At 38.0% G+C, this 20779-nt stretch overlaps 1 protein-coding gene across 7 annotated transcripts in view; it reads left to right on the forward strand.

Annotated features, from left to right (window-relative positions):
* The window catches only part of LOC117146096 (protein held out wings), a 37979-nt gene extending 17740 nt beyond the window's left edge, over positions 1 to 20239 (forward strand). The window contains exons 3-9 of one of the 7 annotated variants that reach the window (XM_033312068.1): positions 2697 to 2830; positions 9018 to 9134; positions 10656 to 10796; positions 11178 to 11274; positions 11525 to 11869; positions 14262 to 14757; positions 17042 to 20239. In XM_033312068.1, the coding sequence (XP_033167959.1) occupies positions 2697 to 2830; positions 9018 to 9134; positions 10656 to 10796; positions 11178 to 11274; positions 11525 to 11869; positions 14262 to 14371 (944 nt within the window). In that variant the 3' untranslated portion in view covers positions 14372 to 14757; positions 17042 to 20239. Of the gene's footprint in view, positions 1 to 2696; positions 2831 to 9017; positions 9135 to 10655; positions 10797 to 11177; positions 11275 to 11524; positions 11870 to 12763; positions 13928 to 14261; positions 14759 to 17041 lie in introns of those variants that run through there. The other 6 variants (XM_033312070.1, XM_033312071.1, XM_033312072.1 and 3 more) reach the window with 6 other exon arrangements.
* Positions 20240 to 20779: the final 540 nt, after the last annotated feature.

Consider the following 20779-nt stretch of genomic DNA (forward strand, 5'->3'; position numbering starts at 1 on the left):
TTGAACAGGTCCATCCTTTTTAACCACGCCTCATTCAACCTTTAGCTTTACCCATTTTTATTCTTAGTTGCTTGACTAATAACACTCCATAGTAAGGTTCGCCATAAGTGTTTTTGTGGGGGCTGGCTATAAAAAAGAGCGCAGAAAAAATTATACAAAATGATAATAATACTTGAACACACACGCAAAGCAGTTTGTTTATTTTTGTATTATTGTATTTTTCGCCAACCTCTCTAGTTGGGGTGCCAAATTTGGTAGCTCCGTCCCTGGCCATATATAGAGGTCCAGCAGCGAGTTGGCCAAGAGATATAGAGTCATAAGCGCGCGGTGTATGTAAATTATGAGTCGCGTTGCGAACAAGATGCGGAGATTGCCTTAAAAGCACAAACGACTCGACTTGTTAATGAATAAAAAAGATCTTTCATTGATAATTATTAGATTGGCACTGCTCTCGTTCTACCCGCCCACTCTGCATATATCGAATATGTATGTATGAATGCCCAGTTATGCCCTAAAATGGTCAGTTGGCAACAGGTGATTTTGTGCCAGGGCTTTAATTATAGACCTATAGATACATAGACTCTCCATGCCAAGTCGCTGACTAAGCTGCTATTAATTAAGCCGCCTGCGCATATGGCTGGGTCTTGATTATTGTAATTTATCTAAATGCCGCTATCAATCCATTCATCTGACTTGGCCCCAGAAGTGAATCAGTGACTGACTCCGTCATCGGTTCGATCGTATGCAAATGCAATTTTACACCAATTTGGCGCGGCTTATTCATCTAATCTGGCTGCACAATCTTCGTGCCACTGCCACACATCGGTCACGTTGCAGATTGAATAGATGTGGATGCGGATTGACACTCGCTCGATTAAAATTGACAGCTGTCATGATTGCGTTTATGCCATTCGGCTCATATGACTTAGAATCACCGAAATGATTCTACTCATGCTGATGATGATGATGATGATGTAGCTGCTGCTGATGATGATGATGATGCCACCGATGGAATGCTCTACTTGCGTGTCGCAATAAATTACACGAAAATAGCCAGGCAAATGAAAAGCCCTTCTGCAGCTGCTCTTAATTGTGGTCGTGGGGAAAATCTCTTCGCCGTCTCCAGCTAGCTCCATCAATAATCGAGTCAAGTGTTTGGAGTGACTTTTGTCGGTTCGGCTTGGTTTCTCCGATTCATTCTCCATTTTGGCTCTTTTGGCATTTTCTTTATGGGTTCTTTGGCCCGCAATGAACTCTGGAATTGGCCAGCGTTTCTTTTTCGCACCGCTCGGAAAAAGTAAATTTAAATTTTTTCTGCAATTTCTTTTCATCTTCTTTGTTAGCTCTCAGAATGCTCAGATGATTTTTTATTTGCAATTTTATTTATGTGGCACACGGAGAAAGCTTCGGGGAAATAAATAAGAAAATAAGCCAGTAGGTGGCTAGATAAAAATATCAAAAATAATTAATTAAAATGTCAAACAAGTTGTTATTCAGCGTGCATATGCATCAGGTCAAGAAACTCGTACAAGGATTTGTACAATGATTATAATTTAGGAAAAATTATTTATATGCATCTAAATATCTCTTAATTTTGGGTGTTAAATTGTTTCCTTAAATAAGTGCACAATACGTTATGTTTAGCCAAGAGATGTTTATTCCTTAGATTTCTGATGTCAACAATCACATACAGTGTCAGAGAAATCAGATAACCGTGTGTGTCAAAGTGTTGGCATTTAGTGAGAGAAGTCAGGCATTTAATTTGATGGCAGTGGCAAATTCTTAAATCATTTCTGTGACATACGATGCAGTCACCTTTCCCCCCATCGCACCCCCTAAAGGCCAACACACCCAGCACAATTACCCACTTTTAGTGACAAATTGTCAAAGCACATGCCAAAAGACAAACAATGCAATTGAGCTTATGCAAAACTAAACAACACCAGCAGCAGCAACGGCAGCAAAATGTTGATCATATCAATTCGAGATCCCCTGTCAACTGACACAGTTGGGGGTAGAAACACCCCAACCAACCACGGAAAATCAGCAAAAGTGTGAGTTGCAGGGGGGCGTGGCATGATGTGTGCATGAGCTCAGTTCGAAAGGGTTGGCGGTTTCTGTTGTGGACCAGTCATCATTTTGCAATGATGCTAGGAATAAAATGGCATAATTTGTTTAAATATAAACCAAGTGATTTCATGGATTAACCTAATAAATAAGCCATAACATCAGTCGATGGGCGAGTGAACACTTTCACACGACGTTTTATTCATGCTAATTAAGTAGGTTTTCCACCCAGAGGCAAATTAAACGTAGTTTAATACAAGCACTTAGCTAAAATGACAAATTGAGCCGCACTCAGTCGATTGAAGTGGTGGCAAAGAGCCTGCAATTAAAATTATCAACGCTTTGTTTGTTTGTCTTTCGTCTGTGTATTATTAAGCTCGGAAATTAATAAACTGTGCTGTAAGAGTGGATTTCATAATGATTAGTAACAATACGTTAAGTATTCGACGGGTGGGCAGTTGTCAATATACATATATTGTATTTCAGTATAAAGATAATCCTGTTTTATCTGTGAGTACTCAAATGCATACTTTGTATACAAGTTATACATCCGTAGACTTGCATTATTATATTATTAATCGTCAGTAAACACATATTAATACCGCACTATCTCCGATTAATCTTTCCAGAAATTGCACGCGTGCGCGCCTCACTGTTCCAGATCAATGGGGTCAAGAAGGAGCCGCTCACTCTGCCCGAACCCGAGGGCTCTGTGGTGACGATGAACGAGAAGGTTTATGTGCCAGTCCGCGAGCATCCAGATGTAAGTGTTCTTAGCATAATGATGACGATAACGATAACGATGATCTAATTTATGGATTCGGGGAGAGCACACGACTTCCGCCAATTAGAATTGACAACTCGTTCACTGAGCAACTGGGCTACACCGGAAATGGCTTAAAGGTGTGCCAGCAATGTGCCAAGGTGTATCTGTAGCTGTAGCTCTATATGTATCTGTATCTTCTCCTCCGCCAATAGAGTCAGTCATCTGTTAAGTTGTCTTGGCGGCACAGACAGGCCCAGAAAAGATGGCAAATGCAAAGCGCTCTGATGCACCCTTCTCTATAAAGCAATTTATGTCTATAAAGCCTGAGCGCCGATACAGATACAGATCGAGCTGCAGATATATACGCGTATTAAAATGGGTTAGACAAAATCATTGAAGCGTTTTAGGAAGTCGTTTGACGGCGTTCACTCGTTTCATTTGTCGTTCATTGTAGGCGTCGGAGCAAGTCGTTCAGGCCAAGCCCTGCCGCATTAGAATTTGATTTAATTTTATGCAATTTAAAATGTTGCCTTCCCCGCCATCCCCTACCCCCCGCTCCCTGCATTCGGACATGTATATTTCTTTTGTTTTTCTTCAGTTTTGTTAATTTGGAAATTGTTTGGGCGTAGTTTCGTTTTTTTTCCCTTCTTTTATTTATTTATGGGCTGACACTATGGCAGTCGCAGTGGCGGAACTGAGGAAATTTATTTAACTGCATGACACACTTTGCTCTTGATGTTTATGTTTTTAGCTTCGTTTCGTTGTGATCCAGATAAATGCATAAATTTAAATAGCATTAATTAGACTCGAAAGCATTTCAGATCGCACTCCGTTCAATGGTGTCCCTACTCATGTGGCTTCTGTTCGGCAGCTGTGCAAATAATTTTCTTTGCCAAATGGCGCCAGTTCGAGGAGTTTGGGTGGGGCGATGACCAAAACAAGTGATGTGGAATTAAATGATTTTTAAATCGATTTCAGCACTCCCGAAACTTAACGCAAAAACTTTAATTTAATTGAAACAGTTGTCTGGGAATACCATTTAAATGAATTTAAGCCATTTGATTAGATAACTTAAATCATCAATATTATTGCACTACTGCTGGGTTTAGAAATAATCCCACCATAATTGTGTAACCATTATTGCTCATTCTAAACCTTCTCCAAAATAAATTAATCAACTACCAGAGCTTGCTGGTCAAGAAAAACGATATTTTGCCAAGTCACCGCCGCTTATAAAGGTTATAAAACCGTTTGCCTCTCCTGACCATCGTAAAAGTTAATTAGATCAAAGTTAAATATATCTAACATGTGCTTTTTAATTAATTACCGGCCGGCCGTTGCATAAAACAAATACTCTAAATCACAAAAGCGTAAGGCGAAGCGAAAAAGAAAATAGACAGTCGAACATTAACATAAAATTGGACTTTATTAGGGCTAGACCCAAATTATATGAATATGAATGAGTTGAGTTCGTAAATTAAAAAGAACATACATAATTCTGTGAAATGAGCAGTGGGCCGACTGGGGGTAAAAAAAACAACTTGTGATGATTATGTTTTCAATATTTTCCAAACGAAAACTGGCACAAATCTCTGGCTAAAATTTACGAGCAGAGGGCCTCAGATTTTTCCGCTTGATTTTTCAATATTTCAGGTGTTCCGATTTGTCTTATTTTGGAGGTCCCACGAATGTCGTGTATTTTGTGCGGGCGTTTCGAGCTCTTGATTCTCATAAATCATCCCATTTAATTGCAATCATTTCGAGCAGCCAAAAGCCAGCAATAACTAAAAATTCGCATTGGAAAATTCTGACATTTTCCTACGGTCGCTAGTCGAATTTCGAAAATGTGTGCTTAAGCAAGACAAATGGCGTTTGGAATAACATGGAAGTGCAACAAGTTCTGGGCAGAATGTTTATTGGTTTGCTGTTTTGTTTGTGCGCGCCACGTTATGGGGCATAAATTTCAAGGCATTACCGCAGACACTGCCAGTCGCAAATAATAGCAGTTAATAATTTATAATGCATTCAGCAATGTAAATAGAGATTTGTCAGCTGGCCAGCCGACTACAACAATATGCCATGTAAATGGTCAACAATTTGTCAACCCGCTTCCAAATGCAGAGGATATGCCAGCGAAGATATATGCTGAATCTTGTTTCTTTGGTCGTGTCCAAAACACAAATGCAACTTAATTAAAGTCGCCAGCAGTCGAGGCATTAAAACAGTTTACAATTAATTACAGCGAACTATTAACGCTCCAAGTTTTCTATAGGGGCGAGCATCGGTCCGCCTCTTTCCATCTCCATCCATCTCGTTCTGCTCGTTGTTCGCTGTCAGCGCTCATTGCTCATACGCCCCGTGGCGCGTCATCCGACATGCGACATGTTGACCCACTGAGCCCGGCCAGCTTCTGATTGATTTCGCTTCGCACAGAACTGAAATTATGTTTGACATTTTTTATATTTTCGCAATTTCATTTTCCGATGCTCGAAACTTAAACACATGGAAGAGGGGCAATTAGATGCGATTGGGGGTAAATGTTTTCATGATGAGACAACGAGCTGTAGAAGTAAATATGTTAGTTGGTTACCTATTAGAATCCATTACTCCTAATTGTTCAATTAAAATCAAAAAAACACTTTCAAGCGCTGGTAATTATGCTCAACATCCCAGCGTTATATTTAGACTTTAATTAATCAATTGTTAATCGATCGCATTGAATTGAGTGAATTATCTTTCCGTTGATTAATGCTGCGGTCACACCCCCACACCGACTACATCCCACATCTGTGAACCATTTGACATTCGATTCGCTTTAAGGTCACTCCGCCAATTATACATATCGATCAAGTGGCAAATCCATATTTAAGCCAAATTTATAAGCCTAGAGCAGCCCATCTCAACATTGTGTTGATGTCTGCCGAAATCACCTTACGCTGCTTTATGTTTGCTTGTGTGCTGGTTTTTTTTTTATTATTATTGTCTAAGCCGTTAACACAAAAGCCAATTAATCTACAAACTGCAGCAAATTAGTCATAAACATTGAAATGCTAATTACGTGCAATTTTTATGTACATTTTCGGTTGTTTGGTAATTTAATAGGTACAGCCCCAAGTGGCAAAAACAGAAAACAACAAATTGTGGCAAGCATTATATTCAAGTTAAATTTGCTGCCGTTGTTTGTCATGTCAAAGTTTGATTTATTTTTCCGTCCGTGTAATAGACGAGCTTTTTGTTCAGCGCAATTATGTGTGCTAAAGTGTCTCTCTCTGTAGATGAACACGTACATATGCATATATGTACTATATGCATAGTAGTAGCCAAGTCGACTAATCTATTTGATCTATGCCGACCCCTGCCTTGCCTGCTTATGCATTTCTGTTTCCAATTTACTGGCGAGCGGCTCAAATGAAAAGATTCGTAAAACTCACTGAGTCACACGGGCAACGCGATTAAAATCGGAACACTATTAAGTGGAATGTTCTTCCACACAGCTCCTGCTAATGAAAAATTACAAATATTTCCTTTGTGTGGGTTTCGTATGAAAAGTTTTACGCACAATTGAATGGCCTGTTGTCATGGTCACCATTTAGTAGAGGGCGGTTTCTTATCACAGCCCTCCTCTCGTGTATATTTGTGTTTGTACTTTCCTTTTCAGCAATTTTGGTGACCTGTCTACTCTGTGTGTGCGTCGCAATTCGCTTATCAATTGTTTGTACCTTTTGCCGTATTGAAAATTGTTGTACGTATTGTATAAATATAAAATATTTCCCTTATGCCCTATCTGATGAGCCCACAATCTGTAAAATAAAGCAGCAGCCACTCCACCACCTCCCCATCTCCCGATGTCCGTGTATACGTACATGTGTATACACTATACAATATTTATTTGTACGCTTCACTTGACTACACTCCACTTGACTTGCCTTGCAGCTCCCGTTGTCATCTGTCTTTTGTCTGTTTACTATGGCACTTTGGGTTGAAGTACGCGCCGGCAAAAGGTCCATACAATATTGCACGAACGAACCTAAAAATATTTCAACCATTTTCTGAACCTAAAACAAGAGTATTTCTTTAGGTGTACCTTACGCGTGACGTCTTTAAAAAGCACGCGTGTCCTTTAAACGGCAGGAACAATCAAACAATGGAGAAAAAGGATTCCATTATGCTGCCGCAAAATTCTAAAAATGCTCATGGACATTTGAAAGGCAATAGGCTTATTCCGATTTCTTTAAATTCGCAGAGTTTTCTTCTTTCTTGTGCCTAATTAGTATTGCCATGTGATTTCACATATGATTAGGTTGTCATAAAAGCATATTAATTAAGAAACGAGATGGTGATTATATTTTCGTACCCATTACGTTCAAGTGCTACATTCTTAATCTTAATTGCCACTCTTTCGAGTTTTCCTTATGGAAAACTGCCACTTTAAACAGAGCTCTCCCACAAACTCTAAAAAACAAGAGGCCAGAGGGAAACCCTTGAAGCGCAATCATTTATAATTTATTTGGCCACTCGTATTTGTTTGGCATTTCTCAATATTTGTAGAGCGCAAGTGGCTGCGCAACGTGGCGTATGTGGAATCTTTTGAGCGCTGCATGTGGCGGGGAAAATGGTTTTTAATTTCCGCTTAATGGCAAATGGAAGAGGAGATCACTTGTGCAAACATGCCAGCTGAGCCAGGGATTTTTAATTAAGCAACTGATACGGGGGCGATAAGTAATGCAAATGTTTTCTTGGGCAGCACAATTCATTTTGTACGCACATATGAATGTATGTGGTGGCATTGCAGCAACATTTCTTTTTATTTGGTTTTAGCAACTTTCTCGCCATAGCTTGGCCACATTTTGTTTGGACAATCCATGGAGGTTAAATGGTTTTTCGCAAAATTTAATTAAAATTGCCGGAGCCATTAGGCATTAACTGCATTCTTTGCGGCAATTTTCAATTGATTCGATCGCAGCAGTGGCAGTTGCGATTGGCGCTGATGTTGCTGTTGCTGCTGCTTCTTTGTTGCAGATGCAGTCTCTCAGATACAGATACAGATACATTCGTACTGACTGACAACAGCTGCTGCGGCTGCTGCTGTTTTCGAGCCACTTTGCCGACGGCTGTCTGCTGTCGATGATCACATCGCTGCGCACTTAACATCCCCATATCTCACATCCCATCACATCATCGCATTCGCAATGGGTCTCCAGATGAATGTGGGTGGGTGGGTTACGTTCGTGCCCGGGGCGAGACCAGAACTAGTTTAGCCAGCAATTTACAATAACTCAAATGGAAATGCTTTTGATCTGGCCAATAAATCTAATTTATCGGCTAGCCTGCGGTCCGGCTTGGTTGTTGCAATCTAACCAAAGTATATGATAATTGGGCGCCACGGCAGCTTATGGTTGGGGTCACCACTTCGATGGCTTGGGCATGGAAACGATGTTGGCCAACATGCCAGGCACGTCCATCATCATCGACAAGCGCGTCAAAAGATTTTTGCACGCTCCGCTAATAGTTTAAGCAAAATTCTTTTGAATGTCGCCGCCTGCTACACAGACAAAAAATATGGTTAAATTATATTAAATTTCATGCCTTCAAACCCATAGGGCTTTGGTTTTTTCAACCTACCTAAGGAGTAATCTTCAGTAATATTCGTTTAATTCCGGTTAAAGTCTGACCTCTTGACCCCAATTATTGACACGATTCTTCTTTTTTTTCTTTGAGTGCCACCAACTGAGTTGCTAACTGATTGACTGCATTTGGCTGTATGCACAAAGAGCTTTTGAGTCTATCTGGCTGATTGGTGATTGGTTTATCGTGCCAAATTCAGGCGTGTCGCCGCGGGTCATATTACGTTCGTTTGCCCATTGTTGTGTCCAAATGCCGTGGATTGTGGGTGACTCCAGCCTTCAACGAACCGAATCTGACCAGCGTCATACGCTTTAATAACTTTGACTTTGAGCGGATCTGGCCGCCTGGCATTTATGCATCCTGAGTCACGGAGTCGATCTAATGCGTTTTAAATTTGCCAAAAAAAAAAGAAATAATTAAATAAATAAAAATGGAAACATTGAACTTTAGACCCAAGTTAGTCAGTTAATTAGATCGTCGTATGTTGGATTCGCTAATGATTTCCTCTAATTTCGACCGTCTAATTTATATCTCCTCTCCAATTTCATTTTCATTTCAGTTCAACTTTGTCGGTCGCATATTGGGACCCCGTGGCATGACCGCCAAGCAATTGGAGCAGGAGACCGGCTGCAAGATCATGGTCCGAGGCAAGGGTTCCATGCGCGACAAGAAGAAGGTGAGTGCATCGCTCGATCGAGTGGATTACGGATTCCAAATGATTTGGCAGGAAACGAGGCATTACTGCAGAGCAATTTCATTTTTAATTATCATGAATAGTGCCCGCGTATATGGTACTCTTGGATATGAAAATTCAGTCGACAGTCGCTATCCGTGCCAAATGGGAATTAGTCTTCACTATAAGTTTATAGTTCTACCACATGGTTAATGTCCGTAAAGTAATTAGCAATTTGACTTAAATTTTTAAACATTTTGTTAATGACATTTGATAAATATATTTTATATATTATTAATTTTTAATTTATGTAACTAAGCTAGCTTAAACATCTTTAACATTAAATCCAAACATCAGATGCCAAGTTGTCCAAATTATTTTCTTATACCCATACTTATTTGGGTGTCTTGTCACTCAAAATGTTCTGATGATTTAATTTCCCCCGACAAAAAGAGTCATTCAAATGCGGAGCAACGATAGAAAAATGAATCAAGTGTCTCGAGACGATTAAATGTATTTTTGTAATTCATAAATGTGGCGGACCAAATGAGCGGCAGGCAGACAGGGGAGGTTTTTCAAATTCGCAATTTTCATGCAATATTTTGATAATTTAGCCGAAGTGAATGAGAGGACACACCCACACAAAACGTCTGACTCATCGCGAACCGAAAGATGTTGGCCTGCGCGACACAAGTGAAAAGCAAAAGAATAGAAATGTTCTGTTTACTTGCATTTTGCGGATAGAAATAGACCTGACAGCCAAAAAAAAAAATTAGTCACAGTGCATGGTTTTCGTGAGGTGAGACCGACCGCCGACCCCTCTTTATATTTGCTCAGGTTTTCTGTGCTTCTTTTGCTTGGCCACTCATCCGAAGTGGCCAACAACGAAAAGGTCGCTCTTCTCGATTCCTGATGACAAAAAAGTTTGTCCGGCCGGCACTCGTACAGTGGCCAACTTGACAGTTGTTAATTTGACGTGGAATTAGCACTGGACGACTTCAAAAGAATTTCTATCCAATTTGAGCCTAATTGATTATAAATTGTGGGTCACAATGTGGGTTGAAGGAGGAATAGCAAAAGTATTTATTATAGTTCAAGCACGTTCGCCAAAACTCTTCTTGCCACAAGTAATAACAGCGGTGAAATGAAAAATGGCAATAATGTTTTAAGTGTTGCGAATTCCGACGCCCACTATTAATTGTTCCGCGCCCATTAGCATAGTTTCGAATAAATTCGCATTTCGCGGCTCGCAGTTTTGAATATTTTGCATATTGAAAAGAGCAAGAAGAAGGTGAAGCAGCGATTGAATCATTGAGGAAGCCAAGGAATGATTTTAAATAATACAATTTTGCATTTGTATTGTTTGCTAAACCCAATGCGAAAAATGAAGATACTTTGCAAACAGCATTTATTTTAAGAAGGCCATCAGCTTCTAGGTACTTGGGTAAAAATGTAGTAGACTTTTATATAAGTATTTTAAAAATGTGTGTACATGCTAAAGCGTCTCGTTCTCCGTTTTTACAGGAGGACGCCAACCGTGGCAAGCCCAACTGGGAGCATCTGTCCGATGACCTGCATGTCCTGATAACCGTCGAGGACACCGAGAACCGTGCCACAGTGAAGTTGGCCCAGGCCGTGGCCGAAGTACAGAAGTTGCTCGTACCGGTAAGTGTTTGTCGAGAGGTTTTCAGTGAAACGAGAGCCCTTCAGAGAAGCCAAAAGTAAACTGATATTTGCCTAATTTAAAGTTCATAATGCGCCCGCGAAAGAGCTTAAAGTAAACGAGAAAATAAACAAGAAACAATTAAATCCAATGCGTCTTGCCTATCCCAACTCCTTTTTCTATGTTAAATCAATAATAAATTAAATGATTTCTCAGCTAAACTCAATCGAATGTTAACCAATATAATTAATAATGAATTTTCTTGTATTATTTTTCATTCTCTCTACCAACAAAACCTAATCTGCTTTAATGTATTCCGTTTAATACATTAAACCCCCAAATCAAAAACAAAAACCAAACCAAACATACACTCGTACTAACAGCAAGCCGAAGGCGAAGATGAGCTAAAGAAACGTCAACTCATGGAATTGGCGATTATTAATGGCACTTATAGGGACACAACAGCGAAATCTGTCGCAGGTATGTCAACCAAAGCCTCTCTTTATAAAATATCCATCTAATAAAACCAACCAAATAACCTAACCCAATCTCCACTCAGACAGAGCTAAAAAAAAACAAAAGATAACAACGTTAACCAGCAGCTAAAATCGAATGAGCGAGGATCTAACCATTAACGATTTTGCAAACTGAACCGTTAACGAAACCAAACTGATTCAAATTCGATTTACATTTCTTTATTTTGTATTTGATTTATGTGTTCGACGACCAGCTTTCTCATGCGTTGGCTCTGCTTCTTATCTGTATCCCGCAGTGTGCGATGAGGAGTGGCGCCGCCTGGTTGCCGCCTCTGATAGCCGCCTGCTGACGTCCACCGGCCTGCCCGGCCTTGCCGCCCAGATCCGTGCCCCCGCTGCCGCCCCGCTGGGCGCCCCATTGATCCTGAATCCCCGGATGACCGTCCCCACAACGGCGGCCAGCATATTGTCCGCCCAGGCCGCTCCGACAGCCGCCTTCGACCAGACCGGCCATGGAATGATCTTCGCACCGTACGATTATGCGAACTACGCCGCCCTCGCCGGCAATCCTCTGCTCACGGAATATGCTGATCATAGCGGTGGGTTGTTTGCCAGATAATCACATATCTTACATATCCGAATCACTCTGTTCCATTGCTATCTCTATATCGATTATGATTTATGCTCATACACACAAATCACACAACACGAAAGTCCAACACACTAAGCGAATCATTCATTCATCTAGGCAGAAGTTAGTCGTCTAAGAGGATAGATATAGCCACATGAATCGAGGGTTTAGATGCGAGTTAAATTGCGAGCAATAATATAGCAGCATATCGCCAGAAAAGCACACACCATTTAACACACACTAGAAATACAATTTACACGTTGCGCATACGCCCGGTAGGTTTGTTTTTCCTCTTAACACATTAACCAAGTGCAATCGATGTAGTTTGCTATGACAGCCCAGCAGCTACGGTGAGCTCAAGCATATAGAATAATTTATATATATTTTTTTTATAACAATTGTTTTGTCTTGCTTAATTGTCATGTAAAAGAATTAGATTTGGCATTTAATCGTTAGGAGCTTGCATTTATTTTTAGTTGTCATATAGCAGGCTACAGTTTGAACTTGCTGCAGTTATAAAGTTGTTAATGTTCTTGATCTTTTCGAAATTTCGAAAGAGTTCCAATTTAATTGGCCTTGCAGATTGTTCATACAGATAAAGAATATTTACAAATCGTATAAACAGAGCAGCAAAGTTCAGTCTTTTTGTATTCTACATGAATCTAACACAATTACTATTTACGTTCAGTGCCATAAAGTATGCAATGAGATTTTTCACGCTTCTTAACCTGGCTTTCTTTTAAGACTTCACAATAATATCGAAATGCTAACCAAAGCTAACCGAATTAAACAAAAACCTTCATTATTTTTATCCAAAGTCTATTTTATCTTATATATTTGTTATAAACATAAATATTTGCAGTTGGTCGATATATGCATGCCGGCTCCGTCTTTTGAACTCCCTTTTCTCACTCTCTATTATTTTTCCCTTGAACAAAAACAAGAAAACCAGAAACGATTTTTAGAGGAAAACCCCACAGAAAATGTTTAGCTTAAAGTTATATAGTTACAGTCACACAAAAACTGAAACAGAATTATACACACACACATAAATGTATAGACTGTATATATTTTTAAAATTATATATTTACGTAGAGACAAAAACGTAAGAGTAAAACGGCACAACAAACAGGAAAACAGAAATACTCAAGAAAATACAAGCAAAGAATTAATCAACAACAATTATTGCTCGACAATGAATTTGCTTTTTATATTGTTTATTAGATTTTAGGCCACAATGCAATACATTTCTGCAATATGCAATATTGGCAAAAATAAGTGATTTTTAGGCCCTTAAATTGTAGTTGCTTTAATCTTAACTACATAAATATATGATTTTCCACCCGAAACATTTTTATATGAGTATATTCTAGTTGAGAACAACAACAACAGCGGCATCCAAAGCAAGTTGTTGATTTTCGTTTTTGGAACCCATGAGTATTCAAATTAAAGAGGGCTAAACTTCATAATTTTTCTCTTCTGAATAATAATTACCCTATTTTAGTTTTTTGGTATGAGGGTCGAGTTTTAAGTGCAATCTAGTTAAGTGTCTGTTTTTTATGTAGTTTATATAGTGAGTGTTGCGAAGGGGGGGACAGTATTTATGCACAAATGTACCTAACGAAGAGCGAAAAGGAAACCGTTTCAATTTTTCCAGCCAGTGCCATTTCTCGTCAAAAGCGTATACTTTGAACAGAATTGCAGAAAAGCTTTTTTTATATATATACACACATATATATTTATATAACTCTTAGTGGAAAGGAGCCTTGAATCAAGTTGGTGCTTAAATAATAACTTCAGTTAGTTCTAAGTTTAGTCGAGGCTCAAAGGCAGCCGTCCAAGAACAGAAACCATTATCCAGAATCAATTGAACGCACGACTAGTCAGCAAGCTGGAGGAACAAAATGCAATATATGATTCGACAGAATGATCATTGCTAGAACATCTAGCAATGAACTGGAGACGAATTACCTTACCTAGGCTTAGCGGCTTGAAAATCACTTATTTTGCAGCCAAAATCTAAAAATCAGATCAAATCTATCGAATACACAAGCGCATATATAAACGACTCATTCCAAAGAAGCAGAGAATTTAAATGTTACAAGATGAAAGAATACAGAATACGAAAAACAGGTCGATAATTCCCCCTCAGTTGGCAATTGGCTTCCAGCAAAGGCTGCTAGGCTGCTGCCTTCAGCTTCAGTTTGAGCAAGCGAATGGTAGATGTAAGAGGATGTATGCAATATCTATTAGACCTAAGTTGTACCCTGTAGCGACGATGTTCACATCTATTTATACATATAACCGATATGCAAACCTATGCAAACCTATATCTACATGTAACGTATCGTATATTTTAGTAGGCGCCATTAAGCAGCAGCGTCGTTTGGCGACTAACCGCGAGCATCCCTATCAGCGAGCAACGGTCGGAGTGCCAGCCAAGCCGGCGGGTTTCATTGAGATACAGTAAATACCATGCATAGTGAATCGAGAAATGCGAAGCACTATAACTCAGAAAGTAACACTCTAAAATCACACCATATCGGCGAAAGCAACTTTATAACTTTTAATCAATAATGTACGAGAAGAACAGAAACCAATTAAGAACAACGGAAATCGAACGATTGCGTTTGCCTGCCCTTTGATTGCGTACGCCAGGCAACCGATCACTTTAGTTCAATTATTTTAAATTTTTGCTATTTATTTTGATACAAATGCTGCTCATAACTGACCATCCAAACACCCAATCCACACTGTATATCCGATGAAACCTGGCCGGAATCGTTGGCCTGGCCTGGCCGCTCTGCCCTGATCAGGGTTCTGAAAAAAGAATTTTCAAGCGCACCGCCTCCACAGGTTAGTTGTGTTTCTACTCCTTTATTTATTTTATCAAACTATTATTTTCTTTATGTGTTATCTTATACTCGGAATAAAATGCAAATGAGACCCGAAAGGCGAGTTGCATTTTATTTCGATTGCGAGTTTTGAAACAACAAACAAAACAAAATTTTGATAAAACAAAAGTACAGACACATGCAAAATCTATCAGTCTTTTTCGCTGAAGATTAAGAGTTTATTATCATTTGATACGAGTTTAATTATACAAAAAAAATTTATTTTAGTTTTCCTTTGTTTTCACGTTGACTTGTGCCTTTGATGTTTTACATACACTGAAGAAAACAAATTAGAAAAAAGCAAACAAAAAAATGAACATTTTAGTAGATTTTATTTGTATTACTGTTGGATAAGCCATATACCCTATTTAAAAACGCTCTTTACGAGATATGAATTTTACATGTGTATCTTAGGCCTAAGTCCCCTGTTTAGATTCTTAAGATTATATGAATATTTTGTATTATGCGTTCGAATGTAAATGTTGCAATTGAACCGAAAGTGTACCACAATGAAATAAAGATCAATGATTTTTGTTGAAGTAAAAACAAAAACCTTAAAAAAAAATGAACACAACAAAAACAAAGAAAACAAAATCCTACCAAGTCTTATGATTCTTTATTGTTCCACGAACTTGACTTCTTTCAGAATTCTCCTAAAAGAAATTGAAACCAATATCTAACGCTTTCCAAACTTTAACCCCCAACGAATAAATAAAGATATTTATTTCTCGTATTCAGTCGTCACACATAACTCATTGATCAGATATATTAATAAACACTTCACTTTGTTTGTTTGCAACTCTAGTGACTAAGTCAACTTAACTATAGAAACCAGACACAAACACATTTATACATAAAACCCTCACACACACACGTCCTTCGGGCATAACTCTATGCTTACCACCCACTCCTCGATTGATCATTAATCCCACCAACGCAACCGACAACCCGACCAACCAATCAACCAACCAAACAACCAACCAACTACTACCAAGATACCACCACAATTGCTATGGCATATGCAGTATAACTTATGTATCCTATGAAGCGTGTATCTGCACATCTGATACACGTATCTATGTGTACTTACCACACTTAATCTTTAAGCTTATGGGTTGCGGATTTTTCTGTCTATGAATAATTGATCTCTAGACTAGTTAGTTATCTACATAACTTGTATAACTCCAACCCTCATAAAATTGCATTGGCATCTGCTTAATAATAAACCAAAAGGATTAATATAATGAAAGGAATTCAATTCTTTAAGTCCCAGTTACATTACCCATAATAATCAGTACGTTCAATATTTTCTTTAAAAAAATCTCAAATATTTTTAAATTTACTTTGCACAACAATTATATTTTTCAAACGGAGAAACTGACATATGTAAATAACGCTTACCTTTAACTATTTTATTTGTGCCTTTGTGAAAGCAATATAATTCAAAATGAACTCAATCTGACTTGAAAGCTTATGCGCCTGCAATTTTGTGTAATCTTTTTGTTTACTTTATTTTTCCCCTGAATATTGTGTGGTAAATTTAAAAATAGCATATTAATACCATTAAACGGTACAAACATTTATTATTAGCAAACAATACCCAAAAATTGTGATGTAATACTATTGCTAATTAAAACTAACCAAAGGCCAAGTTAACCAAAAACAAACAAATGAAATCTAGCAAAAGATTAATCGAAAATGGAAAAAAACATCATGTTCTTGTAAATTTAAAAACAAAGAACAAATTTAATAACCACAAAATGTTGCATCGAATAACGTCTGAAAACACAAGAACATTTGCACTATCTAAAATCTCTATAAAATTATTTAATATCCTGTCAATGAAACTCTAATGATAATAATGTATGTGTTTGTCTTTATTAAAGTCAAAAAATGTTGACCGCATCTAATGAATAGCGGATGGCATTCAGCAAAAAGTTACTAAACATTGGACCAACAAATTTTGTAATTAGCATGTCTTTGTGAGCCCCACTGATTGTGTAAATCTTAAATAAATGTCTGGTAACTTTTTGCGATCGTAACTCGCTTAACCTAGGATTATTACATAAAAAACTAACTGCTAACCATAAAATATTAATCGAAACTCTATTTCCACTTCTATGAATCTCTCTCTTTTCATGCTAACTAAAACCAACCAATATAACTGACATACTCACAAACGTTTATCTAAAACACAAATTTCCAAACGATATATATATATATATATTCCAATCAAAAATCCAAAGGAAACTAAACAAATGTCCTAAACACACTACCAATCCGCTCCCACATCCGCCATGAACCATGAATCCATCGCCTGCCGTAGATGAGCACGGAATCAGAGCAGCAGCAGCATCCCAGCCAGGCCGAAAGCAGAGCCACGTGTGTGTTGTGAATGTGCTTAGTTGAAGCTAACAAAAAAGCATAACCAAAAGCCAGATATCTGAGACACCACATGTCACTTACACAACTACTAAAACCCTGAACCCCTCCGAACTCCAAACTATGAACCTATTTGCCACATGAGCAGCAGATGCAGCACAGCATTCAACACCAGCAGCATCACAAAATCAACAGCAAAAGCAAAAGCAAAAGCAACAGCAACAGCAAACGAACAGCAGCAACATCAGTATGTATTGAATCTTGTGGCCATTAAACTGTTACGTTTTGCCAGCAAACAAAACAAGGCAATTAAGCAAACGATTGATAAGAGAATCAAACATAGAGCTTAGTTTAATTATCATAATCTAAAGGAAAATACAAGTTAGTTCTTAGTGTAAAAGTTCAACGAACAAAAACATACTTAATGCAAGCATATACATATATATATATATTTAAATATATACATCCAAATGCATATACAAGTCTGTATATAATAACCCCAAAAGCCCCTAAGCACAAAAAATAAGGAAAATCATGTTAACGGAATCTCATCCAAGAAACTCTACTCAACCAACCAAAACTGTTTTAATTTTTTTAAAAATCTGCACTTTTAACTCAAATTGCAAAGATGAATCTTTACACTTTTCATTGTAATCCTTTAATGGATTGTGCAAGAAGTCTATTTAAATCCATATTGTGTCGGATATAGACTATCACCCTTCGATTAAGCATAATCTATTTTTGTTAAACTGACGCTAATTCTTGTTAATGAAGTATTTTTTGATTACGTTATTGCATATCTATATTTTATGTATAGATTTCGACCCCACTTCAAATCGATCGTGTGAAAAGTAAGTGGGGGCGAAACAGAAACAACATATTAAACACATTTAACAGCCATATTTAGTTAATGAAACAAGCATATATTATGATAATAGCAGCAAGCATTCATAATTTACAACTAAACGCTAAACTTAAATTATTTTTAATATTTTAAAGCTAATGTATTATATGCAGAAATAAACACAAACTTACTTTTTTAAACGAATAATTCTTCTTTGAAAGCGATTGCCACAACAAAATTGAATTCTTTAATTTAAAATAAATATCACGCCGCCAGTAATGGCAAAAATGTATCTATTTTATAATAGTGAATGAAATAAACGAAATGCAGAAAAATTAGCACGGAACAAAACTAGAAAGCGAAAGTGAATTGCATTTAATTTATGGTACAAAGCAACCAACGCAAAGTTGTTGCAAACTTTATTTTAAATTAAAGAATTTGCATTAAATTTTGTTGACAAAAAGGAAATCTTATCAATATGTGCCTTAAACAAGTTGTATAATTGGCACCAATCAAAATGAAAATTAAATATAAAACAAAATGAAAAGTATACAGAAACTCTGTTGAAATTATTCTGCGAAATGTGAGACTTATACTCAGAAACAAAACGATGTTCAACCACATGGGAGTTGACTAATCTTTTAATGTTAATAAACATAATCATAATGTATAACTTTTATTGATAATGACGGCAATCGTGCAATCGTAGCAAACCTTGCTTATGATGAGTTCAGAATTAATTTTAACACGATGAAAATGTAATCCTTTCGATAATTGAATAACAGAAAGTAAACGAATCGTCTCGATTTATTCGCATTACATTAATCGTATGCTGTGCACCCAACATCGCATAATAAACATCATTCATTCATTCTTTGCCAGCATTGTATAATTTTAACTTCATAATTTGAGAAGGAAATCATTGATTTTGTGTGAGATAATCCATATGTTCAAAACCTAATAATATACATATATAAAAAACGCACATGTAATTAAATGCATACCAGGTGTACAAGTAGGGAATGTCGGTTCGAACATATAGATGTCTCGCAAACGTAAATATTTATCGATTGTCATAAAACTTTGACCTTGTGAAGTGTCAACCTTGACTGTCGAACCACCATAGTTTGGCGCAAATTGAGCGTCATAATTGTTTACTCTCAGTGCAGTCAACATGTCGAGTTTCGTGCCGAATAAAGAGCAAACGCGGACAGTATTAATTTTCTGTTTTCATTTGAAGAAAACAGCTGCGGAATCGCACCGAATGCTTGTTGAAGCCTTTGGCGAACAAGTACCAACTGTGAAAAAGTGTGAACGGTGGTTTCAACGCTTCAAAAGTGGTGATTTTGACGTCGACGACAAAGACCACGGAAAACCGCCAAAAAGGTACGAAGACGCCGAACTGCAAGCATTATTGGATGAAGACGATGCTCAAACGCAAAAACAACTCGCAGAGCAGTTGGAAGTAAGTCAACAAGCAGTTTCCAATCGCTTGCGAGAGATGGGAAAGATTCAGAAGGTCGGTAGATGGGTGCCACATGAGTTGAACGAGAGGCAGATGGAGAGGCGCAAAAACACATGCGATATTTTGCTTTCACGATACAAAAGGAAGTCGTTTTTGCATCGTATCGTTACTGGCGATGAAAAATGGATCTTTTTTGTTAATCCTAAACGTAAAAAGTCATACGTTGATCCTGGACAACCGGCCACATCGACTGCTCGACCGAATCGCTTTGGCAAGAAGACGATGCTCTGTGTTTGGTGGGATCAGAGCGGTGTCATTTACTATGAGCTCTTGAAACCCGGCGAAACGGTGAATACGGCACGCTACCAACAACAATTGATCAATTTGAACCGTGCGCTTCAGAGAAAACGACCGGAATATCAAAAAAGACAACACAGGGTCATTTTTCTCCATGACAACGCTCCATCACATACGGCAAGAGCGGTTCGCGACACGTTGGAAACACTCAATTGGGAAGTGCTTCCGCATGCGGCTTACTCACCAGACCTGGCCCCATCCGATTACCACCTATTCGCTTCGATGGGACACGCACTCGCTGAGCAGCGCTTCGATTCTTACGAAAGTGTGAAAAAATGGCTCGATGAATGGTTCGCCGCAAAAGACCATGAGTTCTACTGGCGTGGAATCCACAAATTGCCCGAGAGATGGGAAAAATGTGTAGCTAGCGACGGCAAAAACTTTGAATAAATGATTTTTTCTTTTTCCACAAAATTTAACGTGTTTTTTGATTAAAAAAAAACGACATTTCATACTTGTACACCTGATATGTACGAGCGTGTGCACATATGTACGATTATGTATAACTTTTTGCATAAATAAATGTTTATAAAAAAATGGAATGTGTTTTTGTTTATATAGCACGCTTAAAACGTGTGATTAATAAAGAGCGTGTGGCGGAAAATTCAAATTGTTTTCATTTTAACGGGCTTTAACAAAATAATGTCATTTCGATGCTGAATACCGAACGCTTTTTGCGTTCATAGCATGATTTTATCGCGAACCATCAACCAATATGATTCGATTCACATTAATTACATTATTTTCGAAAGTTTTGCATGCTAAATAATTAAAGTCCAGTGCTCTTTTGCCAGCCTGTTGCTCGTTGGCCCAGAAATTCATTGACATTGACTGATTTAAGTGTATGAAAGTTAGTTGCATATGAATAAAATATTGCGGCAGACGAAAATGAATGCGTAATATTGACATCAACTTTAAGCGAACTAGTTACTCGAA

The sequence above is a fragment of the Drosophila mauritiana genome, chromosome 3R, assembly GCF_004382145.1.
Source record: "Drosophila mauritiana strain mau12 chromosome 3R, ASM438214v1, whole genome shotgun sequence".
In the NCBI taxonomy this organism is placed as follows: domain Eukaryota; kingdom Metazoa; phylum Arthropoda; class Insecta; order Diptera; family Drosophilidae; genus Drosophila; species Drosophila mauritiana.